Source organism: Kockiozyma suomiensis, assembly GCF_038497685.1.
Source record: "Kockiozyma suomiensis strain NRRL Y-17356 unplaced genomic scaffold V2V93scaffold_21, whole genome shotgun sequence".
In the NCBI taxonomy this organism is placed as follows: Eukaryota; Fungi; Ascomycota; class Lipomycetes; order Lipomycetales; family Lipomycetaceae; genus Kockiozyma; species Kockiozyma suomiensis.
The window spans coordinates 76,112-95,009 of NW_027117684.1; the positions used below are offsets into that span (position 1 = coordinate 76,112).

The following is an 18,898-nucleotide window of genomic DNA, read 5'->3' on the forward strand; positions in this document are numbered from 1 at the left end:
CTTCCATGATTCGGATCTTTAGTGCTGATTATTTTACAGGAATAGCTGGACGGTAGTAGAAACCTATTCAATTGCAAGTAAAGCAAGGATCCCATCTAACTCATAACTTGATATTAATAATTGTGAAAGATCTAAGTGCAATTATGCCGTCATCAAATTAAAGTACCCCTAACTATATTCCATTTAAGATATTTTTACTTGTTCAGTCACTCCCGGCTATCCCAGTCAGCCATTTCTATAAAAAATAATTATCAGTTATGATAAATAAGAGAAATAAATTTATAAGGAACATCAATCAAATACTCCGAGACCTGCTCCTACTCTATAATATCCCCCAAAAGTAATACAAGCTACATCAAACCACGCTGAAAAGACACCGTCATTATGAGAGCAAACTAAAACATAAAAACAAAGACAAAAACATATATCAATTAACGCCATTTTTTTTCAAAACCACTGCATAACAAGTGCGTTTATAATAACTAGTATTCGAAGAGTACTCCTGCGAAACCATATTACTTCATCGATCCTGAAGAAACGTGACGAGAAGATAAGGGCGAGGGTGGATTACTTCCACCACTCTCGCCGCCGGACAGGGCTCTTGGTAACATCATATGCGACGGCGTACTTGGATGCCTATCCCTCGGCAATGGCTTACTCCCGCTTTCATGTTCAGTAAGGTCATTTTCGGCATGATCAATTGCTACGTCTGGGGCATTGATCGGTAACGATGTCGTCAACGGAGACGAGGGAATAGACGAGTGCACCAGATTTCTACTAGGTGACACGTTGCGGTATAAACTCGAATTACTCGACGAGCTACTGGACGGTGAACCAGGACGCCTGACAATACCGCTGCTACCGGTTCCAGAGCTACTGCTGCCGTGATTGAATGGAGTAGGTTGGCCCTGAGCGCTTACTGAGACGTTTCGACCTGGTTTGATTGGAGACGGTTCAATTAAGCCCGACGGCTGGGCTGGAGGCATAGGCGTCTTCATTTGCTCAAGATGCTCTGACTTGAGACGCTGGATTACGTCTTTGTTGGCTTTCTCAAGAACATTCAAATTCTTGAATGAGAACGAGCCAAAGTCGTCAACAGCAACGGGTTCACTTAGTCTTCGTGTCTTACGACCCCTGAAATGATGAGGAATATGAAGCGGCAAAGTCTTAGTAGAGCGCGAAGGCGTAAGCGGCGGCGGAATAGGAGCAGGCGACTGGCTGGTTCCGGTAGCACCGAGAAGTGAAGTGCCATCGGCTGGCAACCCGATACTGTGGTTGCTATGTTCCGAGTCTGTACCTGCATCATTTTGTTGCCCAAGCGGGCCCGATGAAGAAGACGAATCATCCGCAGAAGCAGCAGAGCCATTTCCATGAAACAGATTTCGTGATTTACCGCTCTTCTCCTTGTGAAAATGGAAATGATGGTGAATAGGTGAAATAGCCGCTTCAGATACCGGGTTCTCTTTCTCCTTCTCCTCTGCCTCTTCTTCGGGAAACGACTGCAATCCGGCCCCGCGGTCATCAAAGTAGGCAGTATCTTCATCGTCAATGGGTCGAGGAATAAATGAAGCCTCGTCGGTAAGAATCGTGTCCCAGTCAATCTCTTTGAAAAAAGGGTGCTCTCTCACTTCTTCGGAAGATTTGGCACCTAGCCTTTGCTCAGGATCAGTACAAATAAGCCGGTTAATTAAATCAAGTGCTTCCTCGGATACAGGAGGCAGATCATTGGCATCGCCTTCGGGCCAAGCAATTCGCCGCGCAAGGATATTCTCAAACACTTCAGCAGGCGTGTCTGCATGAAACGGTGGGTATCCGTATAAAAACTCAAAAACTATAACGCCAAGGGACCACCAGTCGCTCATCTCATCTTGTCCTGTACCCGTAATTGTCTCAGGAGCAAGATAATCTGGTGTTCCCACAAATTTCTTCGCGTCATTATTGGCTGGATCAAACAAGGCCATATTTTGCGGTGTCTGAGAAGGACCATAGGTATTCAGAATAGGAGGCGGTGGCATCAGCGTTGATGCTGCAGCTGCGGAACTCGGATTCGCAGACGACCTTCCTGAGCTAGACGAATGAGCAGTCGAAAGATGGAATCCTAGACCAGTCGTATTCGATCCTGTCTCGCTTGACACTGAGCTTCCGGCACTAAATACCTGCTCATCGTCGCCACCCTTTTGAAGTGACTTTGCATGCGCTCGCGAATGCGGAACTATATCGTTCAGTGTAAACGAGTTCAGCATAGATTGAATTGATTCGCTCCGTGGCGATGCATTGTGGCCGGTAGCCAAGGGCGACGAAAGTGCACTAGTCAACGATGAAACCTGCGTCGCCGATTTCGCATACCCTTCGCTCGGATTCTTATTTAGTGAGAAGTATCCTGGAACATTAGGCAGACCGGCTGATGCGTCCGCGCCACCACCCGTCACGAAAGGTGTAGAACCAGGAGAGACACCAAAAATCTGATTAGCATCATAAAGAGGCGTATCAATTGAGCCAGGTTGTGATGAAATTGACTGCGATCGACTATTTTGCGTAAAGAGCTCAGCGGAATCAACAGAACCAGCGCCGCCTTGTCTCGCTTGTCGGCCGACCAATCCCATTCTTGAAAGTCCAAAATCAGTTAATTTCAGATGTCCATCTTTATCAATCAGCAAGTTATCTGGCTTCAGGTCTCTATATTCATGGATTCGTTAATAAACTTCTAAAGATGAGAAACCAGTTACATACCGATGAACAATTCCTCGGCCATGTAAATTCTCGATACCAAGCACCACTTCTGCAACATATTTTTTCACCCAATCTTCCGGCAATCCACCACCAAACGCCTTCAACAATGCAGCACAGTCACCACCATTCAAATATTCCATAACCAGATACAAATAATCCTTACTCTGAAACGTGAAAAACAGTTTTGCAACAAACGGACTCTCAGCCTGAGCCATCATAATTGCGCGCTCAGCTTTAACATTTGTGATTTGATTTTTAGCAATCATGTCGGACTTTTTGAGCACCTTGATTGCAAAATATTCACCAGTATTCTTCTTCTTGGTGAGATATACGCTACCGAATGCGCCTCGAGATATAGGCTTGATCACTTCAAAATCGCGGATACTGGGCTGCGCGGGTCTTACAGCTGGAGTGACAGACGTAAGCAAAGGTGAAAGCGGCGCTTTAGAAAAATCAGAAGCTGCCGAAGACATCCGTCGATGATGACGCCCATGCTCCTGATATGAGTCAATCGGAAACAGTAAGGGTGAAGTCAAAGGCGTAAAGCTGATATTGTTAATGTCAGCGGTCACTGTCGAATTACTTCTTTGGCCGACACTGCCGTTGGTATCTGACGGCCCTACCAATTTCGGCTTTTGTGTTGTTATAAGAGGAGACTTTGAGAAATTAAGCGAAGGCGATTTTTGACGATGCGGTGATCCAAACATCAAGTTGGCGCTGTTTATGCGAGCTTTTGCTCGTATTTCAGGATCACTAGCAGGTGAATCTGCTTTCTCTCGCAGATATAGTAGTGATGACCGGCTACTATCACTATCACCACCTTCTTCATCTTTAATAGTGACTTTTCTAGACTTTGGTCTATTTAGCCCAGCTAATGATGATCGAGGAGTCATAGTCTCAAGAGGCGACGAGCCCGAAGCAACAGACATCCCGCTTGAAGTATACCCCAGCAAACTAGGTGACTGCTCATGATCGTCTCGAAATTCGTTGGAGAAAAAGTTGAGATCGTCAAAGTCTGACTGCGCATCGGTCTCACCGCCAATACTTTCGTCTTCGTCCACCTCGTCTATAATATTACCTTGCTCGATCACCCTAGCAATTGTATTCTCAACACACTCTTGCACCAGAATACTTAATTCCCGCTGGATTTTTTCTGCGTAGGTGATTGTATTTCCCAATCGAAGAATTGCATCAATCTTTGCCTTCATAATATTTTGTGTGTCACTAATCAGAAGATGAAATCCCTCGCCTTCGAAATTGGAAGGCGGCTGCCACGTGAGGACTTTTCGCAGGCGTGTTTCCGACTCGGGCGAATGCACCCTGATCTGATAACCGTTACTATCAGCTGTGAGTAGATTCTCGCGTAAAGCCGGAGTGCTGATTTCGAGAGCAAGTTCACTAATATCAAGCAGCATCTCAATTAGTCTGACCGGTGACCGATGATGAAACTGCTTTCCAGGATTTTTCCAATGCTGTGGAAAAGTCAATTTTTGTGGACTACCCATTGGTGAGTTGGTTGAAGAAGACGATCCAGATATTGACAAGCTTGATTTATGAAGAGGCGGAGGAACTATAGGCACGCTTCTATATTCAACAGCTCCATCGTGCTCCGCTCTCGACTCGATCTGTTCCAAAAGCGTAATCAGCTGCTGCCGTTGATCTCTGAGGGCATCTTGACAGGTTTGAACATCATTTTCGGCTCTGTGTTCGACAAGGCAAAGTTCAGAATGTCGTTCAAACCACCAAGGCTGAATCTGTCGCTCACATATACGACACATAATCGGCTCCTGCATTGGAAAATCTCGCGGATCAGTGATAGCTAACTGCGTAAGTTTTGACAGATAGCCAGCTAACACATCCGATCCAAATCCGAGAGAATCGACAAGAATCTGAGGTAGATCCACAACTGGCCGAATTGGTTCTATATAAGGTTTTAATACCCACATAGACTATATTAATAGAGTTAATCATGCATTAAAATGAAAAAAAAAAAAAATAGCAGTAGGTGCTCGCATACGTAAACAGGATCTAAGGTATGGCGATCAAAAATAATAATTCCCTGTCCCTCCATTTCAAGAGTATTCGAAGGGCCGGCTGTTATTGATGAGGCTTCAGAAGACGAAGAGTCAAACCGACTAGTCATTGAGTCTATACCAGTACCAGATGATTGCTTGGACGGACTTGTACTGATTAACTCTCCTGCAGCGGAAGCCGTGGTAGACACTGTTGATGCAACCGGTGTAGTTACAGGTCGAGTAACAGGCTGTTCGGTATAGTTCTGCACTGAAGTCGGTGTAGGAGTGTCAGTTACATTTGAGACGGGGGGAGTACTCAAAATCGCTCGCGGAGTTACTGCTTCAAAACCGATAGCTGATTGCTCATCTGCTATTATTGAGTTGCGACGCGAATTTTCCGTTGATGGAAATGCCGAATTTGTGCGAGATGTAGCGGCACTACTACTAGGAGTAGAATCGTGAAAGCAAGGTCGAGATGCTGGAGACTGATGCCTCGACGTCGACGTCGACAAGTCGTGGGAATATATAGAGTCGCTAGAAGTCGTAAGAGCCAGATCACCCCGGATCGTAGTGAATCGAACTCGGTAGGACGAGTTGGTTTCAAGCATAGCATCAGTTGCTTTTTGAAAAACGTCTTTGTCGCCGACTAAAACCTCCGATATAGGTCTGCCATATATAGTCTGAATGTCGATTCTACAGAGGCGATTAGAGCAGCAAAAAAAGAAAAGGGAAAATAAAAAGAAATAGCAATTCAATATTTCAGAATATATCATACCCTACGATATGTGGCCATGATTTGCTTCCCCAGATAACATTACAGTTGAGATCAAGCTCCAAAATGACATTAACGTTCTTTGCGCGCGCCCAATGAGTGCCCATGGCTCCAGTACCGCTGCGATCGGGTAAAAGAGAGTTTGAGACAGAGCGACCACGCCGGGGACTGGCTGAAGGGCTGAATGAAAGACTCGAGTTGGAGAAGGCAAGTTTGTCGCGAGTAGCGCGCGGGATCAATGTCGGCTGGAGACGCGACGACGGCGAGGCAGAGCGGGGCCGGAAATCGTCATCGGGCGCGAACTGCCGAGGCAGCGAAGGATCGGGGGAAGAGGACTCCATTGTGATTTCTGCAGCTTGGGACAGACGAGAGAGAGGGTTGCACGGGCGGGCTACGACAGCCCGCACGGCATGGCGATAGAGTGGACGGTGACAGGAGGAGTGATAGCGAGGAAGATAGAAAGAGAAACGAGGTCAATTATGCGACGCAGGCACAGTCACAGCGAACACAGCAATACGGGAGTTGTTATACGCGGGAGAAAAGGCGCGCAGGGGCCGAAGACTTATTCGAGAGAAGAGGAATGCAGAAGTGACTTGGCTCGGTAGAAAAACGACGATGGATTAGCGCGCGAAGCAGTTAGCGTGGCGCGGATTAGGGTTCACGAGGGTTTTAGGCGAAGAGGTCAGGTGGTCAGAGTCTCTGCTTAATCGGGCAATTTTTTTATTTTTTTATTCTGAATTATTATTTAATCAGCTTGCGGAATTTCGAGATAAAATACAAGAGAGTGAACGCGCAGCAGTCGTTATGATCATTTAGTTATGAGCAAAACATTGCTTGTGTACTGCGCGTAAATCTGCGCCGACAGGCAGCATTTATGCTGCGCATCAAAATTTGCTAAACTTTCATGTATATATTGCATTCCGGTGATACACCCACCGACTGCTGATCAGTGGGACAATGCGTGTACTATCATGGAAAGCGCAGTTCACAAGATATCCCACTACTCAAAGAACAGATATCCAGTCCAGACAGGTGAGCGTTGTGCAGCTATTCTTCAAAGTGAGTTCAGCGTTGTCTTTCGCTCACATCAACAACTATAAAATCCTATATTTGTTGCATTAAGCGTCTTCTATTCTGGGAGACAGTAACATGCTCGCTTTCCACGCGTCCTCGTGTCCTATAGTCCGCGCGAAGCCAGGGGGTGTTTCTGCCGCTCTACTCAAACGGTACAGCAACAGCTCATTAGCGAGTGGCGAGTGCTTTTAATAGAAACCCTGCCTGACAGTCCACGACAGCGGCTCAGAATCTTCTTTCTCGCGCGCAGTTTCCAAGTCTTTTTTTTGCCTTTGCGAGAGCTACCGCCGCAACCGACGAATCCGGACGCGTTTGTGTGCGTAACAGTTAGGACGCACGTTCAGTCACGAAACTCACGAGTCACAAACTCACAAAAAAAGCCGACTTTGTCCGCCTTTCCTTTTTTTCGCTGCGGCGAGCTCATCGCGATGCCAAATATATAGCGCTCTCGCTCTCGGTTTGCTCTCATCTTCTGCCCGATCCTGTCCTATCTCTCCTGTGTCCTGCTCCCTTCCTTCAGTTGCTCTCTCTTTTGTCTATCTTGTGGCTTGTCTGCCTGAGAGTTGGCTCAGGATAACACGGCGATGTTTCTCCCTCTACCAACAACCTCGCTCTTCTTCCGCTCGCCCTCTCGCCGTCCCGCGCGCAGATCATCATCGGCCTGCTCTTCCCGCGACCCCTATTTCAGCCCTCAGCCTAGTCCCCAACGTATTTCAATGCGTGAGCAAGTTGTCCGTCTCTCTACAATGTCACAGACCTTGGCAGATTCACCGTCTGCTGCACGTGCGGGCTCACAACCCATTTACATGGACTCGGATGAAAACGTTTATCTTGTGGCCGCCTGCCGTCGCAACGGGCGGCGTCTCAACCTGATGCCTGACGAAGTTGACGGTGTGTATCCTCTTCTGTTTCGTTGTTATCAATATCTCTGTATCATGCTAATACGGTTTCTGCAGGCCAATACACCTCTTTTCCTTCTCTCGAGCAAAGCTCTGATCGCCCGTTGGATTACTCCGCTAGACGATGATCTTTTCCCAGTCCTTACCTTCCCTTTGTGCCACCCCCTTCCATCGTGATCCACCGTTCTCTTTGGGTTTCTTTTTTCTGTTTTTTCTTTTTTCTCTTTTTCTTTTGCAGTTTTACTACAGGTTACTGTCCGATCAGTTTCTCGTCGCTGCTTGCTCATGCTTTGTTGTTATGACTCTCATGGCACTGTTGTGGCACGATCCACTTCGCTTTTGTATATTATACTACGTTTTCTCGATGTCTATCTATTTTTTTGATTTATATATCTTTGACGCTGGAGTATGGTGGGTTTTAAAAAGTTTGGTTTTGTTATTGCTCTTGGTGGCTTATTTTTTCCTTCCCTGGTTCGTCGGTCGTTATATCAAATTACAGTCTCTGGAGTTGTTTCTTTTGTTGCTTTCCTATAAGTTTGTTCTTAATGTTTTAACTCTCACGAAACCTACACAACAGAAATGCAAATAATATTATTTGATATCAATCTTACACTCGAGCTCCAAAACATAACACCCCTGCCATATCATATGCACGCCTACGCGCTTCTCCACGCGTCTTCTGAGTGTCTAACGTCGATTTCCATTCTCTCTTCGCTCGCAAGTCCTCGCAGCGCTGAAAACGCGTCTTGCATACGTTTATTGCTTGCAAAGGCCTTGGCTATAGGGAAGCGTGCGCAACGTGTCATATCGTCAAGTATCTTCATGCTCCGTAACACGATGTTTTTCTTCATCGCCACGTCTATGGTTTTTAGAGCGGAGACACAAGCGTACTCTATCGCTTCCAAAAATGCTTCAATGAAATTGCTTTCTATGCCTCCACGGCCAAAGATCGTTGGGAATTTATCCGATGGGAAGTTATAGAATAGATGTGCCAGGACTTGTGCGTGCTCTGATTGTGGGCGACGCAGGAGATGGGTTAATTCGTAAACATTAAACTTTGTGGGAAATGATTCTGAAATCACGATATCTTGCATCTTCAGCTCGTATGGAAGCGAATGGGTTGAATTTGGTGATTGCTTTTCCTCTTTTGCAGGTTTTGGATTCGACGTCTGTTTACCCTTCGTAGTAGGACTATCTGAAATAGTGGCAGCGGCAACTGTAGTCGGAGGCTTGGCTGGTTGAGACGCGTTGGCAGTCGGAGTCTTCGTTGATACAGGCTTATGGGGAAGATACTCTGCGTACTCCGAAGGTAGCGAATCAAGTACCTCAACACTGACGCTTCTCCAAGGCCGCTTATCACCCTCACCACTGAAAGCTTTGATGGGTGCTACGTCAAGCTGATCAACCACCGTTCCCAAGGGTCCTGCATCACGCTCAACAGTGCCCTTGCTCTGATCTGACGTCTTCCGACCACCTGACAACTGCTTTGGTCGGGTTTTCTTTTGTGAGTCCCGTTTTTGGTCACTTTCCAATTTTTTTAGTTCTTCTTCTACATCTGCCCTGCAATTAGGGTCCAGTATCAATGCTGTCTGCAAATCTAAATCGCACATCGATGTCAGTTCCAGCTCATACTTTGGGAGAGTAAAATTTTATAAAAGATTCGTACCATCTTTGCTATGCGCGGATTTATTCAAGTGCCTTCTGGCAACGCCTCGTCTCCAAAGCAGTTTTGAAGCAAACTTTTGTCCACGTAGTTCTCTGGGTTGAGGATTAGCACTCCCACACATGGCAGTTAACACCGAATTCACGACTGTCTCGACTAAAGCCCATTCCTCCATCTTAATATAGCATGCTGACACATTCGCCATATAAACGTGATTATCGGGATCTAGTTCCCAAGCCGCTGTGTAATAGTCGACAGCGCGCATGTACTCCATCGCCTTAAAGGCGGCCGTGCCTTGTTCTTTGAGCAGTAAAGCCCTCGCTGCTGGGGATCCTCCGCTTTCCATGTGTACCTGGCATCAATCCACGCTGTTGATCTTTATAAACTACTCGCCATTGCCGAGATAAATATCAGAAAATCTAGCGCAGAAAGCAGATTTCGACTATATTCCAAAGAAATGACAGAAACGGAGCTACGCGAAATACTTTTGTGCTGCATATGTTTTCACATTTATTCCCTATATCAGGCACCGCTTGATACCCCTGAAATCCATTGCCTACGAGTTTGCCGTTAGAAAGGAGAAAGCTTTGTTTTTGTTGGTTTCCTGCACCTTTTGATCTTTTTTTGCTAGGAAATAGATAGTTGGTTATATAGGGATATAGCGGAACTTTCTCGATTTTGTACAGTATCAAAAGAAACTTTCAAGGATGGGATCTATTGGAATTCCGATCAAGTTGTTGAACGAGTCGCAGGTATGATTCTCCGCGATCTATTCTTCGAGTGTATTTGAGAATATACTGATTGGTTATCTGCTATAGGGACATGTTATCACACTTGAATTGATAACCGGTCAGTCATACCGAGGAAAGCTGATTGAAGGTACCTTGCTGCTATAAAAGTTTGCCGCAACAGAAATTGTTACTAATAAGTGTATCTTTTTGCTATAGTCGAGGATAATATGAACTGCCAATTACGAGATATTCAAGTGACAGCACGCGATGGTCGTGTGTCGCATCTGGAACAAGTGTACATCAGAGGTTCGCATGTGCGGTTTTTCATTGTGCCAGATATGTTGCGGTATGTATTTCAAAATCGTTGGTAAAGTAAAAGCGAAGTATTTACTGACTGTTTGCTGGTTTAGGAACGCCCCGATGTTCAGATCAAGCGGATTAAAGGGCAAAGGTGTCGGTCTTGCACGCGGTAAGGCAACTGTTCAGCGTGCATCCAAGATTCAAAAGACGAGGTGAATAGATAGTTATTTAAATCGATTGCGGAAAGCGACACGTATTGAACGATGGTTATTTCCTTGAGTTTAGAGACAAATTTATTCGATTTTTAGCTGTTGGGATTTTTCGATTAAGTGCTTGACGAGCCGTGCTTTGTTGTCTCTTTGCTGAGGTTGTTAGTAAAAAGTTCTTGCTCTCTTTGTCACAACGAGAAAAAGTCGTCGTATATGTGTGTGTATTATATACTTCTTTGTTTACTATGGTCATTAGTTCTTTTCGGTAATTAGTTTGCTTTCAAATTGTTTTCTATATTTTATAAAGTATTGTTACAGCTATTTGTCAAAAAATCAGAATCGTAAACTTCCGCACGAAATACCTCATCCAAGTCTCAAAAGATTCAGAAGTCGCACCTTCAATTCACATGGTCCAAATCATTATTGATGTAAAATAGCGATTCTATCATAAAGTATTCACTTCAACCGTGATTATCATAATATCTATCTTTTAAGCGTATCCTCAGAATATTTGTATAATTACATTTAAGTATAGCTGATTTAAATCACAATAGACGAGCGGCTCGTTCGCGCGCTCTTTACCAAAAACACTACTCGCGACCTAGTTAAATTTCATCAAGGCAATATTCAACCACGTTTCTGTTTGATTTGAGAGTCCAGACGCGTATTATTTTGGATTGACCATCGGGTTACCGTGCCTTTTCTATTTAACTCTCAATATCGTGGTCAACTTCAAAATTTAGCATCTATCATCCATACAGGATCTCATTGCCTTGATATACTTAAAAGGACTTGCAATCCGCCTACAGAATCTGCGCAAAGCCGCTTTTGGCTTACTTGTGTCGTTTGAGGTAGCTTAAAAGGCACAGGAAAGAGAGAATTGCTATGTCGTCGACAACGCTGCGACTCATCAAGGAACTGGCAGAAATTCAGCGGAATCCAGATCGAGGTTTGTAAACCTCTTCAGTAAAACTCATTTTTGCAAAATGAAGACAGAGTATTAATTACAGATGTGAATAGGAATTTTTATTTCATTTGATGAGGACAATATTATGCACGCCCGAGCACTGATTATTGGACCGCTAGAAACACCATACGAAAATGGGTTTTTTGAGTTCAATATGAAATTTCCTAGAGGTACACAAATTTTTTTAAAATTGTGATTAATTTTATAAAAGAAGAAAAATAGATGACTGACCTTACAAAATCAATAGATTACCCGTCGAAACCACCGCAAGTGAACGCGTTAACTACAAATAAAGGGCGTACGCGGTTCAATCCAAATGTACGCGTCCGAGAAGTAAATTACTTGATGTATTCTCAGTTGAATTAATTGTTTTTCTATTACTCTAGATTTATGCTGGCGGTAGAGTGTGTCTTTCTATACTCGGGTATGAGATCCTGATGCGATAATGGGCTAGAGAATTTACTGACTGTTTATGCAGAACATGGAGAGGGGAGGCGGCAGAACAGTGGTCGTCAGCTCAAGGAATCGAGTCTGTTTTAATATCAATTCAAAGTTTAATGAGCTCCACTCCCTTTGAAAACGAGCCAGGATATGAGCCAGGCAGTGAGCGATCGGAGCGGTATAAAAAGAGTGCTGAGCACTATATCCAAAAGGTATTCATCTCTGAACTATTTTGTGATTGACCTAAACACTTACACAAAATTTCAGATTCGGCATGAGACAATTCGGATATCTGTGTTGCAGCGCATGGAGGAATACCTACACGTATCCCCCTCCTCTGGGAAAGTCATGCGAAACAGTGCCACACCCGACAGCTCATTAACTGAAGAAGAACAACGAGCGGCAGCATTGCGTCATCGGATAAATGAACCATTTGAAGACTTATGCAAACGACATTTTCTGTATTATTACCATTCATATATGCGCACAATTGCTCGCGAACGTGAGTCTGGGTCTGAATACTCGATTTTTGAAACGATGCCGTTCGAATTCTCTGTGAATGCAATGAACGGAAAGTTCATGTATCATGACCTTGAACGACGGATGAAAGCCGTCAGGGAAGCGATGGATCAGGAAACTGCTGGGTGGGCGCTCGCAGGCGCAATACCGGATGCAGCGAGTGAAGGTTTTGCGGCATCCCTCAGGCTTTGGAGTGACCAGATTGCGCAGCATTTGATACAGAAATATGAAGGCACAGTAATGCTGGAATTGATTGATGATAACCCGTTTTGTTGGAGAATTACTTATATTGGTCGACCTATGACAAACCTTGATGGTGCCTTATTCAGATTCAGAATGTCGTTCTCGATCAGGTTTCCTGATGAGCAGCCTAGAGTTGTCTTTGAAACTCCGATTTATCATTTGAATATTACACGTACGTTACGCAGTATTTGGTGTCACGAGATAAGAAACTGACGATTGGTACAGCCGACGGAATACCGTACTATCTACCTAAAAAACCCGACGATCCTATATCCCATATTGAAAGTATTCTTGAAGTTATCGAGAACGAGGAACTATCGCCAGACCCGAGAACATGGATGAATTTAGATGCTGCAGAACTGTACTTTGGAACTCAGGCTCAGAAGCGTGAATATAGGAAAGCAGTTAGGCAAGCGGTACTAAGATCCGCAGAGTAATGACTTTTTTTTCTTCCAATTATCTACTCTGTTCGCCGAGGTAAGTGTGGGTTGTTCGCCCAGTTCAGGGTTGCACGGCATATCTCAGCACGACCTCCCGCGCAAATTGCAACGAACTTGATAACGTGCAGCTCTTCTATTGATTTCCCAAGATTATTTTAATTGGCGTACTTAATTAGTGTGATTGTGTGTATTACTTTTAGAATGGATTACCATATCGGCGTTGCGGGTCAATTTCGTTTTTTCTTTTTTTTTCTAATCTACTTTAATTCTGAACTTCTCGCTTGAGCTTCAACATTCTATTGAAACCGAAGTAGAAATCTATTCAACGCAAGTTTATGCAGTGTAGTAAACTCTCTTGCTTTGATGAAAGAAGAAAACAAAAAAACCCTCTCTCTTCTTCTTTTGAAGCAAGGCGGTCTCATCTGGTGCCTAATCCGGTCAGTGGTTGCATAAAAATGATGCCATGGACTGTTGAGAAGCTGTTTTTTTATTTCATTATATCAAATAATTTAATTCAGTGAGGCAATTTTCCTTATGCATAAGATCGCGGCAGTAACGTTGCACCTTCTTTTTCTTCATCCATGTCATTGGTTTTATCAAAAGAAAAGAGGTTGCTGCATTATAGGCAGGAGATGAAACTAGAGTAGGGAGCAGATACATTTCTGTCTGCTATCTCCGAGTGCTGCTCATAGGTTTTTTGACGTCTCCAAAGACGTATAACGGTGTACAAACAATGAGTTGCTTATGATAGAGAGCTATCAGGCCAATATAAAGCTCTGAGAGACTGATTGCACATTTTATATCATCTTGAAAACATTTCTTGAGTATAGAAGTTTTCGGTGGTTTAAGACTGAGAAACTACTTAAGATACAGATAAAATCAACGGGACAATGGCGTTCTTATCGCAACTGAATAGATTAAGACGGCTAAGCGAACGCTGAGAGAGATGGCGCATAATTGAATACAGACATTCGAGCAAGGCGATAAGGACTGCCACTAGGTTCCCACAGCCCTTCTAGCCGCATGCGCCTCGAAAGTGCAGAAAGAGGAAGAGGTAAGAGCAAGGTTAGAGTTATAGTCGGTCAAAAGTGTAGTGGCGATCAGGGTTGATACAACGACGGTGGCGAGTACATGTGTACCGCGTGAACCATCTCGTCTCTTGATAAACTAAACGCTTACAGAATATAGAGTAAGAGTGTGCCATGAAGGCGTTTAAATCTTGTGAGATTTTGAATGAGTTTTTTAAACAAAAGAGCAGTAGAGAAACGATTAGGATAGAAAGTAATGAGACTGAGGATCGGTTTAGACAGTAAACCTAATCGTGGATAAAACAGCCAAGTCTGTATAGAGACTTATTGATCGCTATTCAACCGCGTTGACACTCTACCGGACGACAGCACAGGATGAGCGTACGATTATTGCTGCTTGCTTTAGATTGTCATAAAGTAAAAAAAGGGTATAAGGAATGGACCCTTTTTTGCATTGCTATCAGCTAAGGCTAGCAGTTGCCTTATTACTACCAAAGAACTAGTGACTATTAGGAGTCATTATAGATGGGAGCTATAATGTAGTTATCTTGTGAATGGTGAGTAGTGAGTGGGTTAGTGAACAATCTTTACTTTTTTTCATATTTTCTCTATTATAGCGTTAGAGGGCGGTTCAGTTCAATTTAGTTCAGCTCAGCTCAGTGCAGCTTGAACCGGTCGAATAATCTAGGTTTTGAGAACCGTTAAGTTGGGGTGTTACTGCTAGCAAACTGCGAACTAAACCAGATCTTTCTATTTCTCGTACATTAGTTCCCGGACTGGTTAGACTTGTCATTATTCCAGCCATTCAACTTTTTTGACTTCTAATCTTTTGCCTGTATAATAATCTGTTTTTAAAAAAATGATGTTAAGTTAGACCACAGAGTGAAAGCGAGAAAGAGAGTCTGAAAATGTGCAGCAGGCGCGCTACTAGTTTTCGACGACCACTTATCTATCAGCTTATTACAGAATAATTGATACAGATTTTTCCTTTTTCTCTGTTTCAAGCCATGCACTATAGAAATACTCCCCTTCTCTAGACTGCACAATTACACAATATAAGAGTACAAACAGATTCGGACAAGTTACTGGCTATGGTGCTGTGTCTTGCTATTCCGCTCTTTGTGGGTACATCGGAGTAATCCTATTTTATTTTATTTTATTTTTGAACATAGACGTCATATTAGTCTCTGCCAGCAGCTGTTAAGGGACTTTTTGAAAATTGAACAGATAGAAATAGTGTGCAAGATCGACAAAAGTCGGTCAAGTCCGCCTGCATAGCGCATGGGACATGTGGTTAGGGTCTCTGACTTGCTACTATTTTTTTCTGGTGTGTTGCTGCCAGACAACTTGTTCAGGAGAATTGTTTACATTTTCTGTCTTTGTAGTCTCGATCTTGTCAGCAGGTCCAGCGGGTGAAATACGAAGCTGTGATGTACCTGTAACATTTCGTGATTATACTCTGGTTTTGTTTCCACAAGAAGAGAGATCAGAGTAGTTAATGTGGTTCAAAGATGATGCGATACTTCCCACGCAGAATCCGTAATAATCGTAAACGCTCCTTATGATTTGTTTAAAAGCGATTTTGATTATTGTCAGTTACGGTTCTGAATATATATTAACCAGTAGTGATTCTTTCAATTTCGTAAGAGCAACGTGGATGCGATACTAGCAGCTGCGCAAATCAATTACAAATTACTAATTTGGATACTCCTGCTCCCTTTTTCCTCTGGCTGATGAATCTGGCTGTTATTCTCGACTAAAAAGGCTTTATGAATAGCTGTGTCTGGCTGCAAAACATCATAGTGATTTCTGATTGCTCATTTCTGACTTACTCCTCTACATATACGTCAGCGCATTGATCACTTTTAAGGAAAGATGCAACAGGTTCATATATATTGACACTTACAAGCTATTTACTGGCTAGCCCAAGAGATATCTTTACAAAGGCTAGGAGGGAGCCATGTGTATGTAATTTGTCGGTATGAAATATAGCGGACACGTGAAGATGGTCGAATTTTAGATTCAAAGGCAGTTCCCATTCCACACATCAATTTCTCGCAAATAAGCAGATAAGAAATTGCTATGAAGTACACGGCGATTCTTTTATCATACAACTTATATCGACAATCTGCTGTCGCCTCTCATCTAACAGCTGAAAGATTGCCATCTACTTCTTGGGTGATTGCTATTTCCAGGCTAGTACCGAACTTAAAGCCATGTGCAAAAATCTTCTACAAAAACTATAAAATTCTTGTACTTCTGCCTTTTGCCGTCGGCGGCCCGTTTAGGATAGACCGAGTGGATGAATATCGGTTTGGAACCTCTTGTTCTTTTTGACTCTGATTTTGAGTTTTGTCAAGAGCCGCATCCGCTCTGTGAGGGTCTTTGATTTTCAGTCTTAAACTTGTATCTCGTTCTCAGGCTAGTGATAGCAGTGGTTGAATAGCAACAGACTGATTTGGTGTCTTTCTTGTATTCAAATTTGGATTACTTTGAGGAGAATTGTTCCAGCTGTTGTCGTACATATATGCCTGACCTGCAACGAAATAGCTGTCGTTTCTTTTGTTGCGCTTAGCCCAAAAAGGGTAATAATATTGAAACTCTGTTCAGCAGAACTCTAAGTTTGACTGATGTCGGTTCCACATTTTTCCTTCAAATTGTGAAATTTCCTTGTTTGTTAGCTAATTCAGTAGATACAACTCAAGCGGCCATTTAATTGTCGTAAAATATTTTTATGTTTGTTGCTACTTGCAAAATCAACTTTGACAGAGATAACATAAAGCTTATAATCATTTAATTGTTGAAGTGCTGTCTCTGTTGGCTTGTCTAGAGATACCGAAGCATAAAAGGCATTTAGAACTACACAATTACCTATATGGACTGCTCTTGTCGCACTTTAGCGTATATTTGGAGCTAGATGTTGACTGCTCAAGTAGTGGTATAGGCTTTTAACAGTCTGTTTAATCTCCTGGACTCTGAACCTGTATCAGTTGTATATGACTTGGTCTATTCTGTGTGTGTTTTACTGATAGCTTACAGTATACGAATATGTGTATAAATCAATTCTTTGTTTCTGAATGATGGAAAGTTTCAATACTCGAATAGAATAACAAGCTGTATTAGTGAGTGAACTAGATGTATTGACTTGAAGCTCAAGCTGTCACTAAATTTTGAAATGTAAGCATCTGCGGTTTTCCAGGTTAGAGTCTACTATTTACAATTTTAAATATTGACAAAAGCTGACTCGGGTTTTTTTAATTCATTGCGTATTCAACACAAGATATTCGTTGGCCAGCGCAGATACCGTACATAGCAAGAGGGGGAAAGGACCACGTGCATTAGCTACCCCGTCTGCAGTGAACTGATGATATTAACATTCACCTTTATCTCCTCATTCTCCCTCTGCTGTTTATCTGTATCGCCAATTTGGCGAGTATCTCAATTGTTTTCGACGACCGAGAATTTTTAACCAGTAGCTTGGATTTTTTTTGCTTTCGGTCGCTACTGTTCTGCTCCGCTATTAACTCGTCATGCAAGCTTGATGCAGCTGTTAACTAGAAATGAGGTCTTAATTCAGACTAGTCTACAGCACTAATTCCTTTCAGAGTGCATATTCAGCTCCGTAATTTAGCATGATTGAGTCTCATTCTATCCTACGGGCACACCTCTGAATGCAATTGAGTTTTGGTCTATTATTTTCTTGTATCAGCAGTAAAAATACTGCAAATTGAGAATGAACTAAGTCATTATCATTTTTTCCCCATCCAATTGGAAAAAAAAAAAAAAAAAAAAAAAACGGAAAAACCATTAACTTAATAATTAATTGCCATGATTCTAATTGGGACAGAGATAACGGGGAGATGTAAGTACAGATAGATCCTAAATGTTGAATGCGAGCGGGGAACGCCAACGCTCCTGATGTTCATAACATAGATGTCCTAAAACTTGTTGATCAAATACTTGATATGTGCAATTGGGGCAAGACAACTGCAAGTTTATCACAAAGTCTGGACCAAAATTAGAGTAGAGTAGACGTAGGTTCTACGATGGGGTTGCCTTCTCGGACAGTATTAGTTATAAATCAGAGCAGATTATTGGATTGAAAAAGGCCAAAGCTGGGATATTGCTCGTCCAAGTATGGCTTGACAGTGGCGAGAACGGACCATTACACCTAAGAGTCAACTTATTCAATCGTGGGCCTAGAATGCTCATCACTACGCTAGCTGCTTCAATGAATCGTTTAGCGGCTTGCTGAGAGAAGCTGAATAGATCTGTGCTAATAGACATACATCTCTCGAGAAGCCTGCAGATGAGTACCAGCGGCTGTCTATTTCAAGGTCAATCAGTAAGACATTTAGACAGGTTTAGTTTAAAATGTTCTTGAATGCAAAGCACCTAATGCAGAATAGAGAAAGGACAGGCATAAAAGACTGCTATGATTCTCTCGCTTATGGCCCTACATTCACAAGACCTTCAGTTGGCTGACACGTAGAAAGATTGAAAATGGGTATGCCATGATGCAGCTCGACATCCTTGTAAGGCTGATAGTGAGCGCAATTGCAAACTTACGAGCTGCCATCACCAAGAGTCGAGGCATTAAGCACTACAGCCGTGTGTCCTCGAGCACAAGGCCAGGCAAAAGTGACCGGACCGCCTAGAGCTGTCGGTGTCCAGAACAGACTGATAGCTAATAGCGACGACCGCAGGAAAGTCGAGGGCTAGCGGCGGCGTCGGTGTCCGAGAGCATCTTGTTTGTAACTGGTTCGACGGAGATTCTTTAAGCAAGCGGTTCAGGGGGTGGACCGAGAGTCCGAAAGAAGCAGGCCTGCGGGAAGTGCAACCGGCGGAGCTAAACTACCGGCTAGCT

The 18,898-nt window shown here is 43.3% G+C and overlaps 5 protein-coding genes across 5 annotated transcripts; 2 read left to right on the top strand and 3 right to left on the bottom strand.

Annotated features, from left to right (window-relative positions):
* Positions 1-224: 224 nt before the first annotated feature.
* V2V93DRAFT_139908 (uncharacterized protein) lies at positions 225-5,968 on the bottom strand. Its single transcript, XM_066906835.1, has 4 exons — positions 5,521-5,968; positions 4,748-5,438; positions 2,731-4,679; positions 225-2,676 (listed from the first exon to the last, which is right to left on the bottom strand). The coding sequence occupies exons 1-4, from the start codon at positions 5,856-5,858 to the stop codon at positions 516-518; spliced, it is 5,139 nt and encodes a 1,712-aa protein (XP_066762996.1). The 5' UTR covers positions 5,859-5,968; the 3' UTR covers positions 225-515.
* Positions 5,969-8,057: 2,089 nt separating this feature from the next.
* On the bottom strand, positions 8,058-9,592 carry V2V93DRAFT_376699 (uncharacterized protein). Its single transcript, XM_066911813.1, has 2 exons — positions 9,157-9,592; positions 8,058-9,087 (listed from the first exon to the last, which is right to left on the bottom strand). The coding sequence occupies exons 1-2, from the start codon at positions 9,497-9,499 to the stop codon at positions 8,147-8,149; spliced, it is 1,284 nt and encodes a 427-aa protein (XP_066762997.1). The 5' UTR covers positions 9,500-9,592; the 3' UTR covers positions 8,058-8,146.
* Positions 9,593-9,748: 156 nt separating this feature from the next.
* On the top strand, positions 9,749-10,714 carry V2V93DRAFT_351755 (uncharacterized protein). The gene is made up of 4 exons (XM_066907989.1): positions 9,749-9,905; positions 9,972-10,032; positions 10,101-10,230; positions 10,295-10,714. Exons 1-4 carry the CDS (start codon positions 9,861-9,863, stop codon positions 10,398-10,400), a joined length of 342 nt encoding a protein of 113 aa, XP_066762998.1. The 5' UTR covers positions 9,749-9,860; the 3' UTR covers positions 10,401-10,714.
* A 126-nt stretch (positions 10,715-10,840) lies between these two features.
* Positions 10,841-13,012, top strand: V2V93DRAFT_376703 (ubiquitin-conjugating enzyme/RWD-like protein). The gene is made up of 7 exons (XM_066911814.1): positions 10,841-11,342; positions 11,414-11,530; positions 11,608-11,678; positions 11,747-11,784; positions 11,839-12,013; positions 12,069-12,735; positions 12,789-13,012. The coding sequence occupies exons 1-7, from the start codon at positions 11,279-11,281 to the stop codon at positions 12,998-13,000; spliced, it is 1,344 nt and encodes a 447-aa protein (XP_066762999.1). The 5' UTR covers positions 10,841-11,278; the 3' UTR covers positions 13,001-13,012.
* Positions 13,013-17,803: 4,791 nt separating this feature from the next.
* Positions 17,804-18,839, bottom strand: V2V93DRAFT_376711 (uncharacterized protein). The gene is made up of 2 exons (XM_066911815.1): positions 18,427-18,839; positions 17,804-18,358 (listed from the first exon to the last, which is right to left on the bottom strand). The coding sequence occupies exons 1-2, from the start codon at positions 18,453-18,455 to the stop codon at positions 18,106-18,108; spliced, it is 282 nt and encodes a 93-aa protein (XP_066763000.1). The 5' UTR covers positions 18,456-18,839; the 3' UTR covers positions 17,804-18,105.
* Positions 18,840-18,898: the final 59 nt, after the last annotated feature.

What these genes read in the sequence shown, in the direction of transcription:
- V2V93DRAFT_139908 (XM_066906835.1), bottom strand. Translation starts at nt 5,858, where the DNA reads ATGGAGTCCTCTTCCCCCGATCCTTCGCTGCCTCGGCAGTTCGCGCCC. An exon ending in ATACCTTAGATCCTGTTTAC is followed by an intron (nt 4,680 to 4,747) that starts GTATGCGAGCAC and finishes CTATTAATATAG; the next exon opens with TCTATGTGGGTATTAAAACC. An exon ending in GGCCGAGGAATTGTTCATCG is followed by an intron (nt 2,677 to 2,730) that starts GTATGTAACTGG and finishes CCATGAATATAG; the next exon opens with AGACCTGAAGCCAGATAACT.
- V2V93DRAFT_376699 (XM_066911813.1), bottom strand. Translation starts at nt 9,499, where the DNA reads ATGGAAAGCGGAGGATCCCCAGCAGCGAGGGCTTTACTGCTCAAAGAA. An exon ending in ATCCGCGCATAGCAAAGATG is followed by an intron (nt 9,088 to 9,156) that starts GTACGAATCTTT and finishes TGTGCGATTTAG; the next exon opens with ATTTGCAGACAGCATTGATA.
- V2V93DRAFT_351755 (XM_066907989.1), top strand. Translation starts at nt 9,861, where the DNA reads ATGGGATCTATTGGAATTCCGATCAAGTTGTTGAACGAGTCGCAG. An exon ending in AGTTGTTGAACGAGTCGCAG is followed by an intron (nt 9,906 to 9,971) that starts GTATGATTCTCC and finishes TATCTGCTATAG; the next exon opens with GGACATGTTATCACACTTGA. An exon ending in ATTGTGCCAGATATGTTGCG is followed by an intron (nt 10,231 to 10,294) that starts GTATGTATTTCA and finishes TTGCTGGTTTAG; the next exon opens with GAACGCCCCGATGTTCAGAT.
- V2V93DRAFT_376703 (XM_066911814.1), top strand. Translation starts at nt 11,279, where the DNA reads ATGTCGTCGACAACGCTGCGACTCATCAAGGAACTGGCAGAAATTCAG. An exon ending in TCAGCGGAATCCAGATCGAG is followed by an intron (nt 11,343 to 11,413) that starts GTTTGTAAACCT and finishes AGATGTGAATAG; the next exon opens with GAATTTTTATTTCATTTGAT. An exon ending in TTATCATTTGAATATTACAC is followed by an intron (nt 12,736 to 12,788) that starts GTACGTTACGCA and finishes CGATTGGTACAG; the next exon opens with CCGACGGAATACCGTACTAT.
- V2V93DRAFT_376711 (XM_066911815.1), bottom strand. Translation starts at nt 18,455, where the DNA reads ATGCCTGTCCTTTCTCTATTCTGCATTAG. An exon ending in CTTTCTCTATTCTGCATTAG is followed by an intron (nt 18,359 to 18,426) that starts GTGCTTTGCATT and finishes ACCTTGAAATAG; the next exon opens with ACAGCCGCTGGTACTCATCT.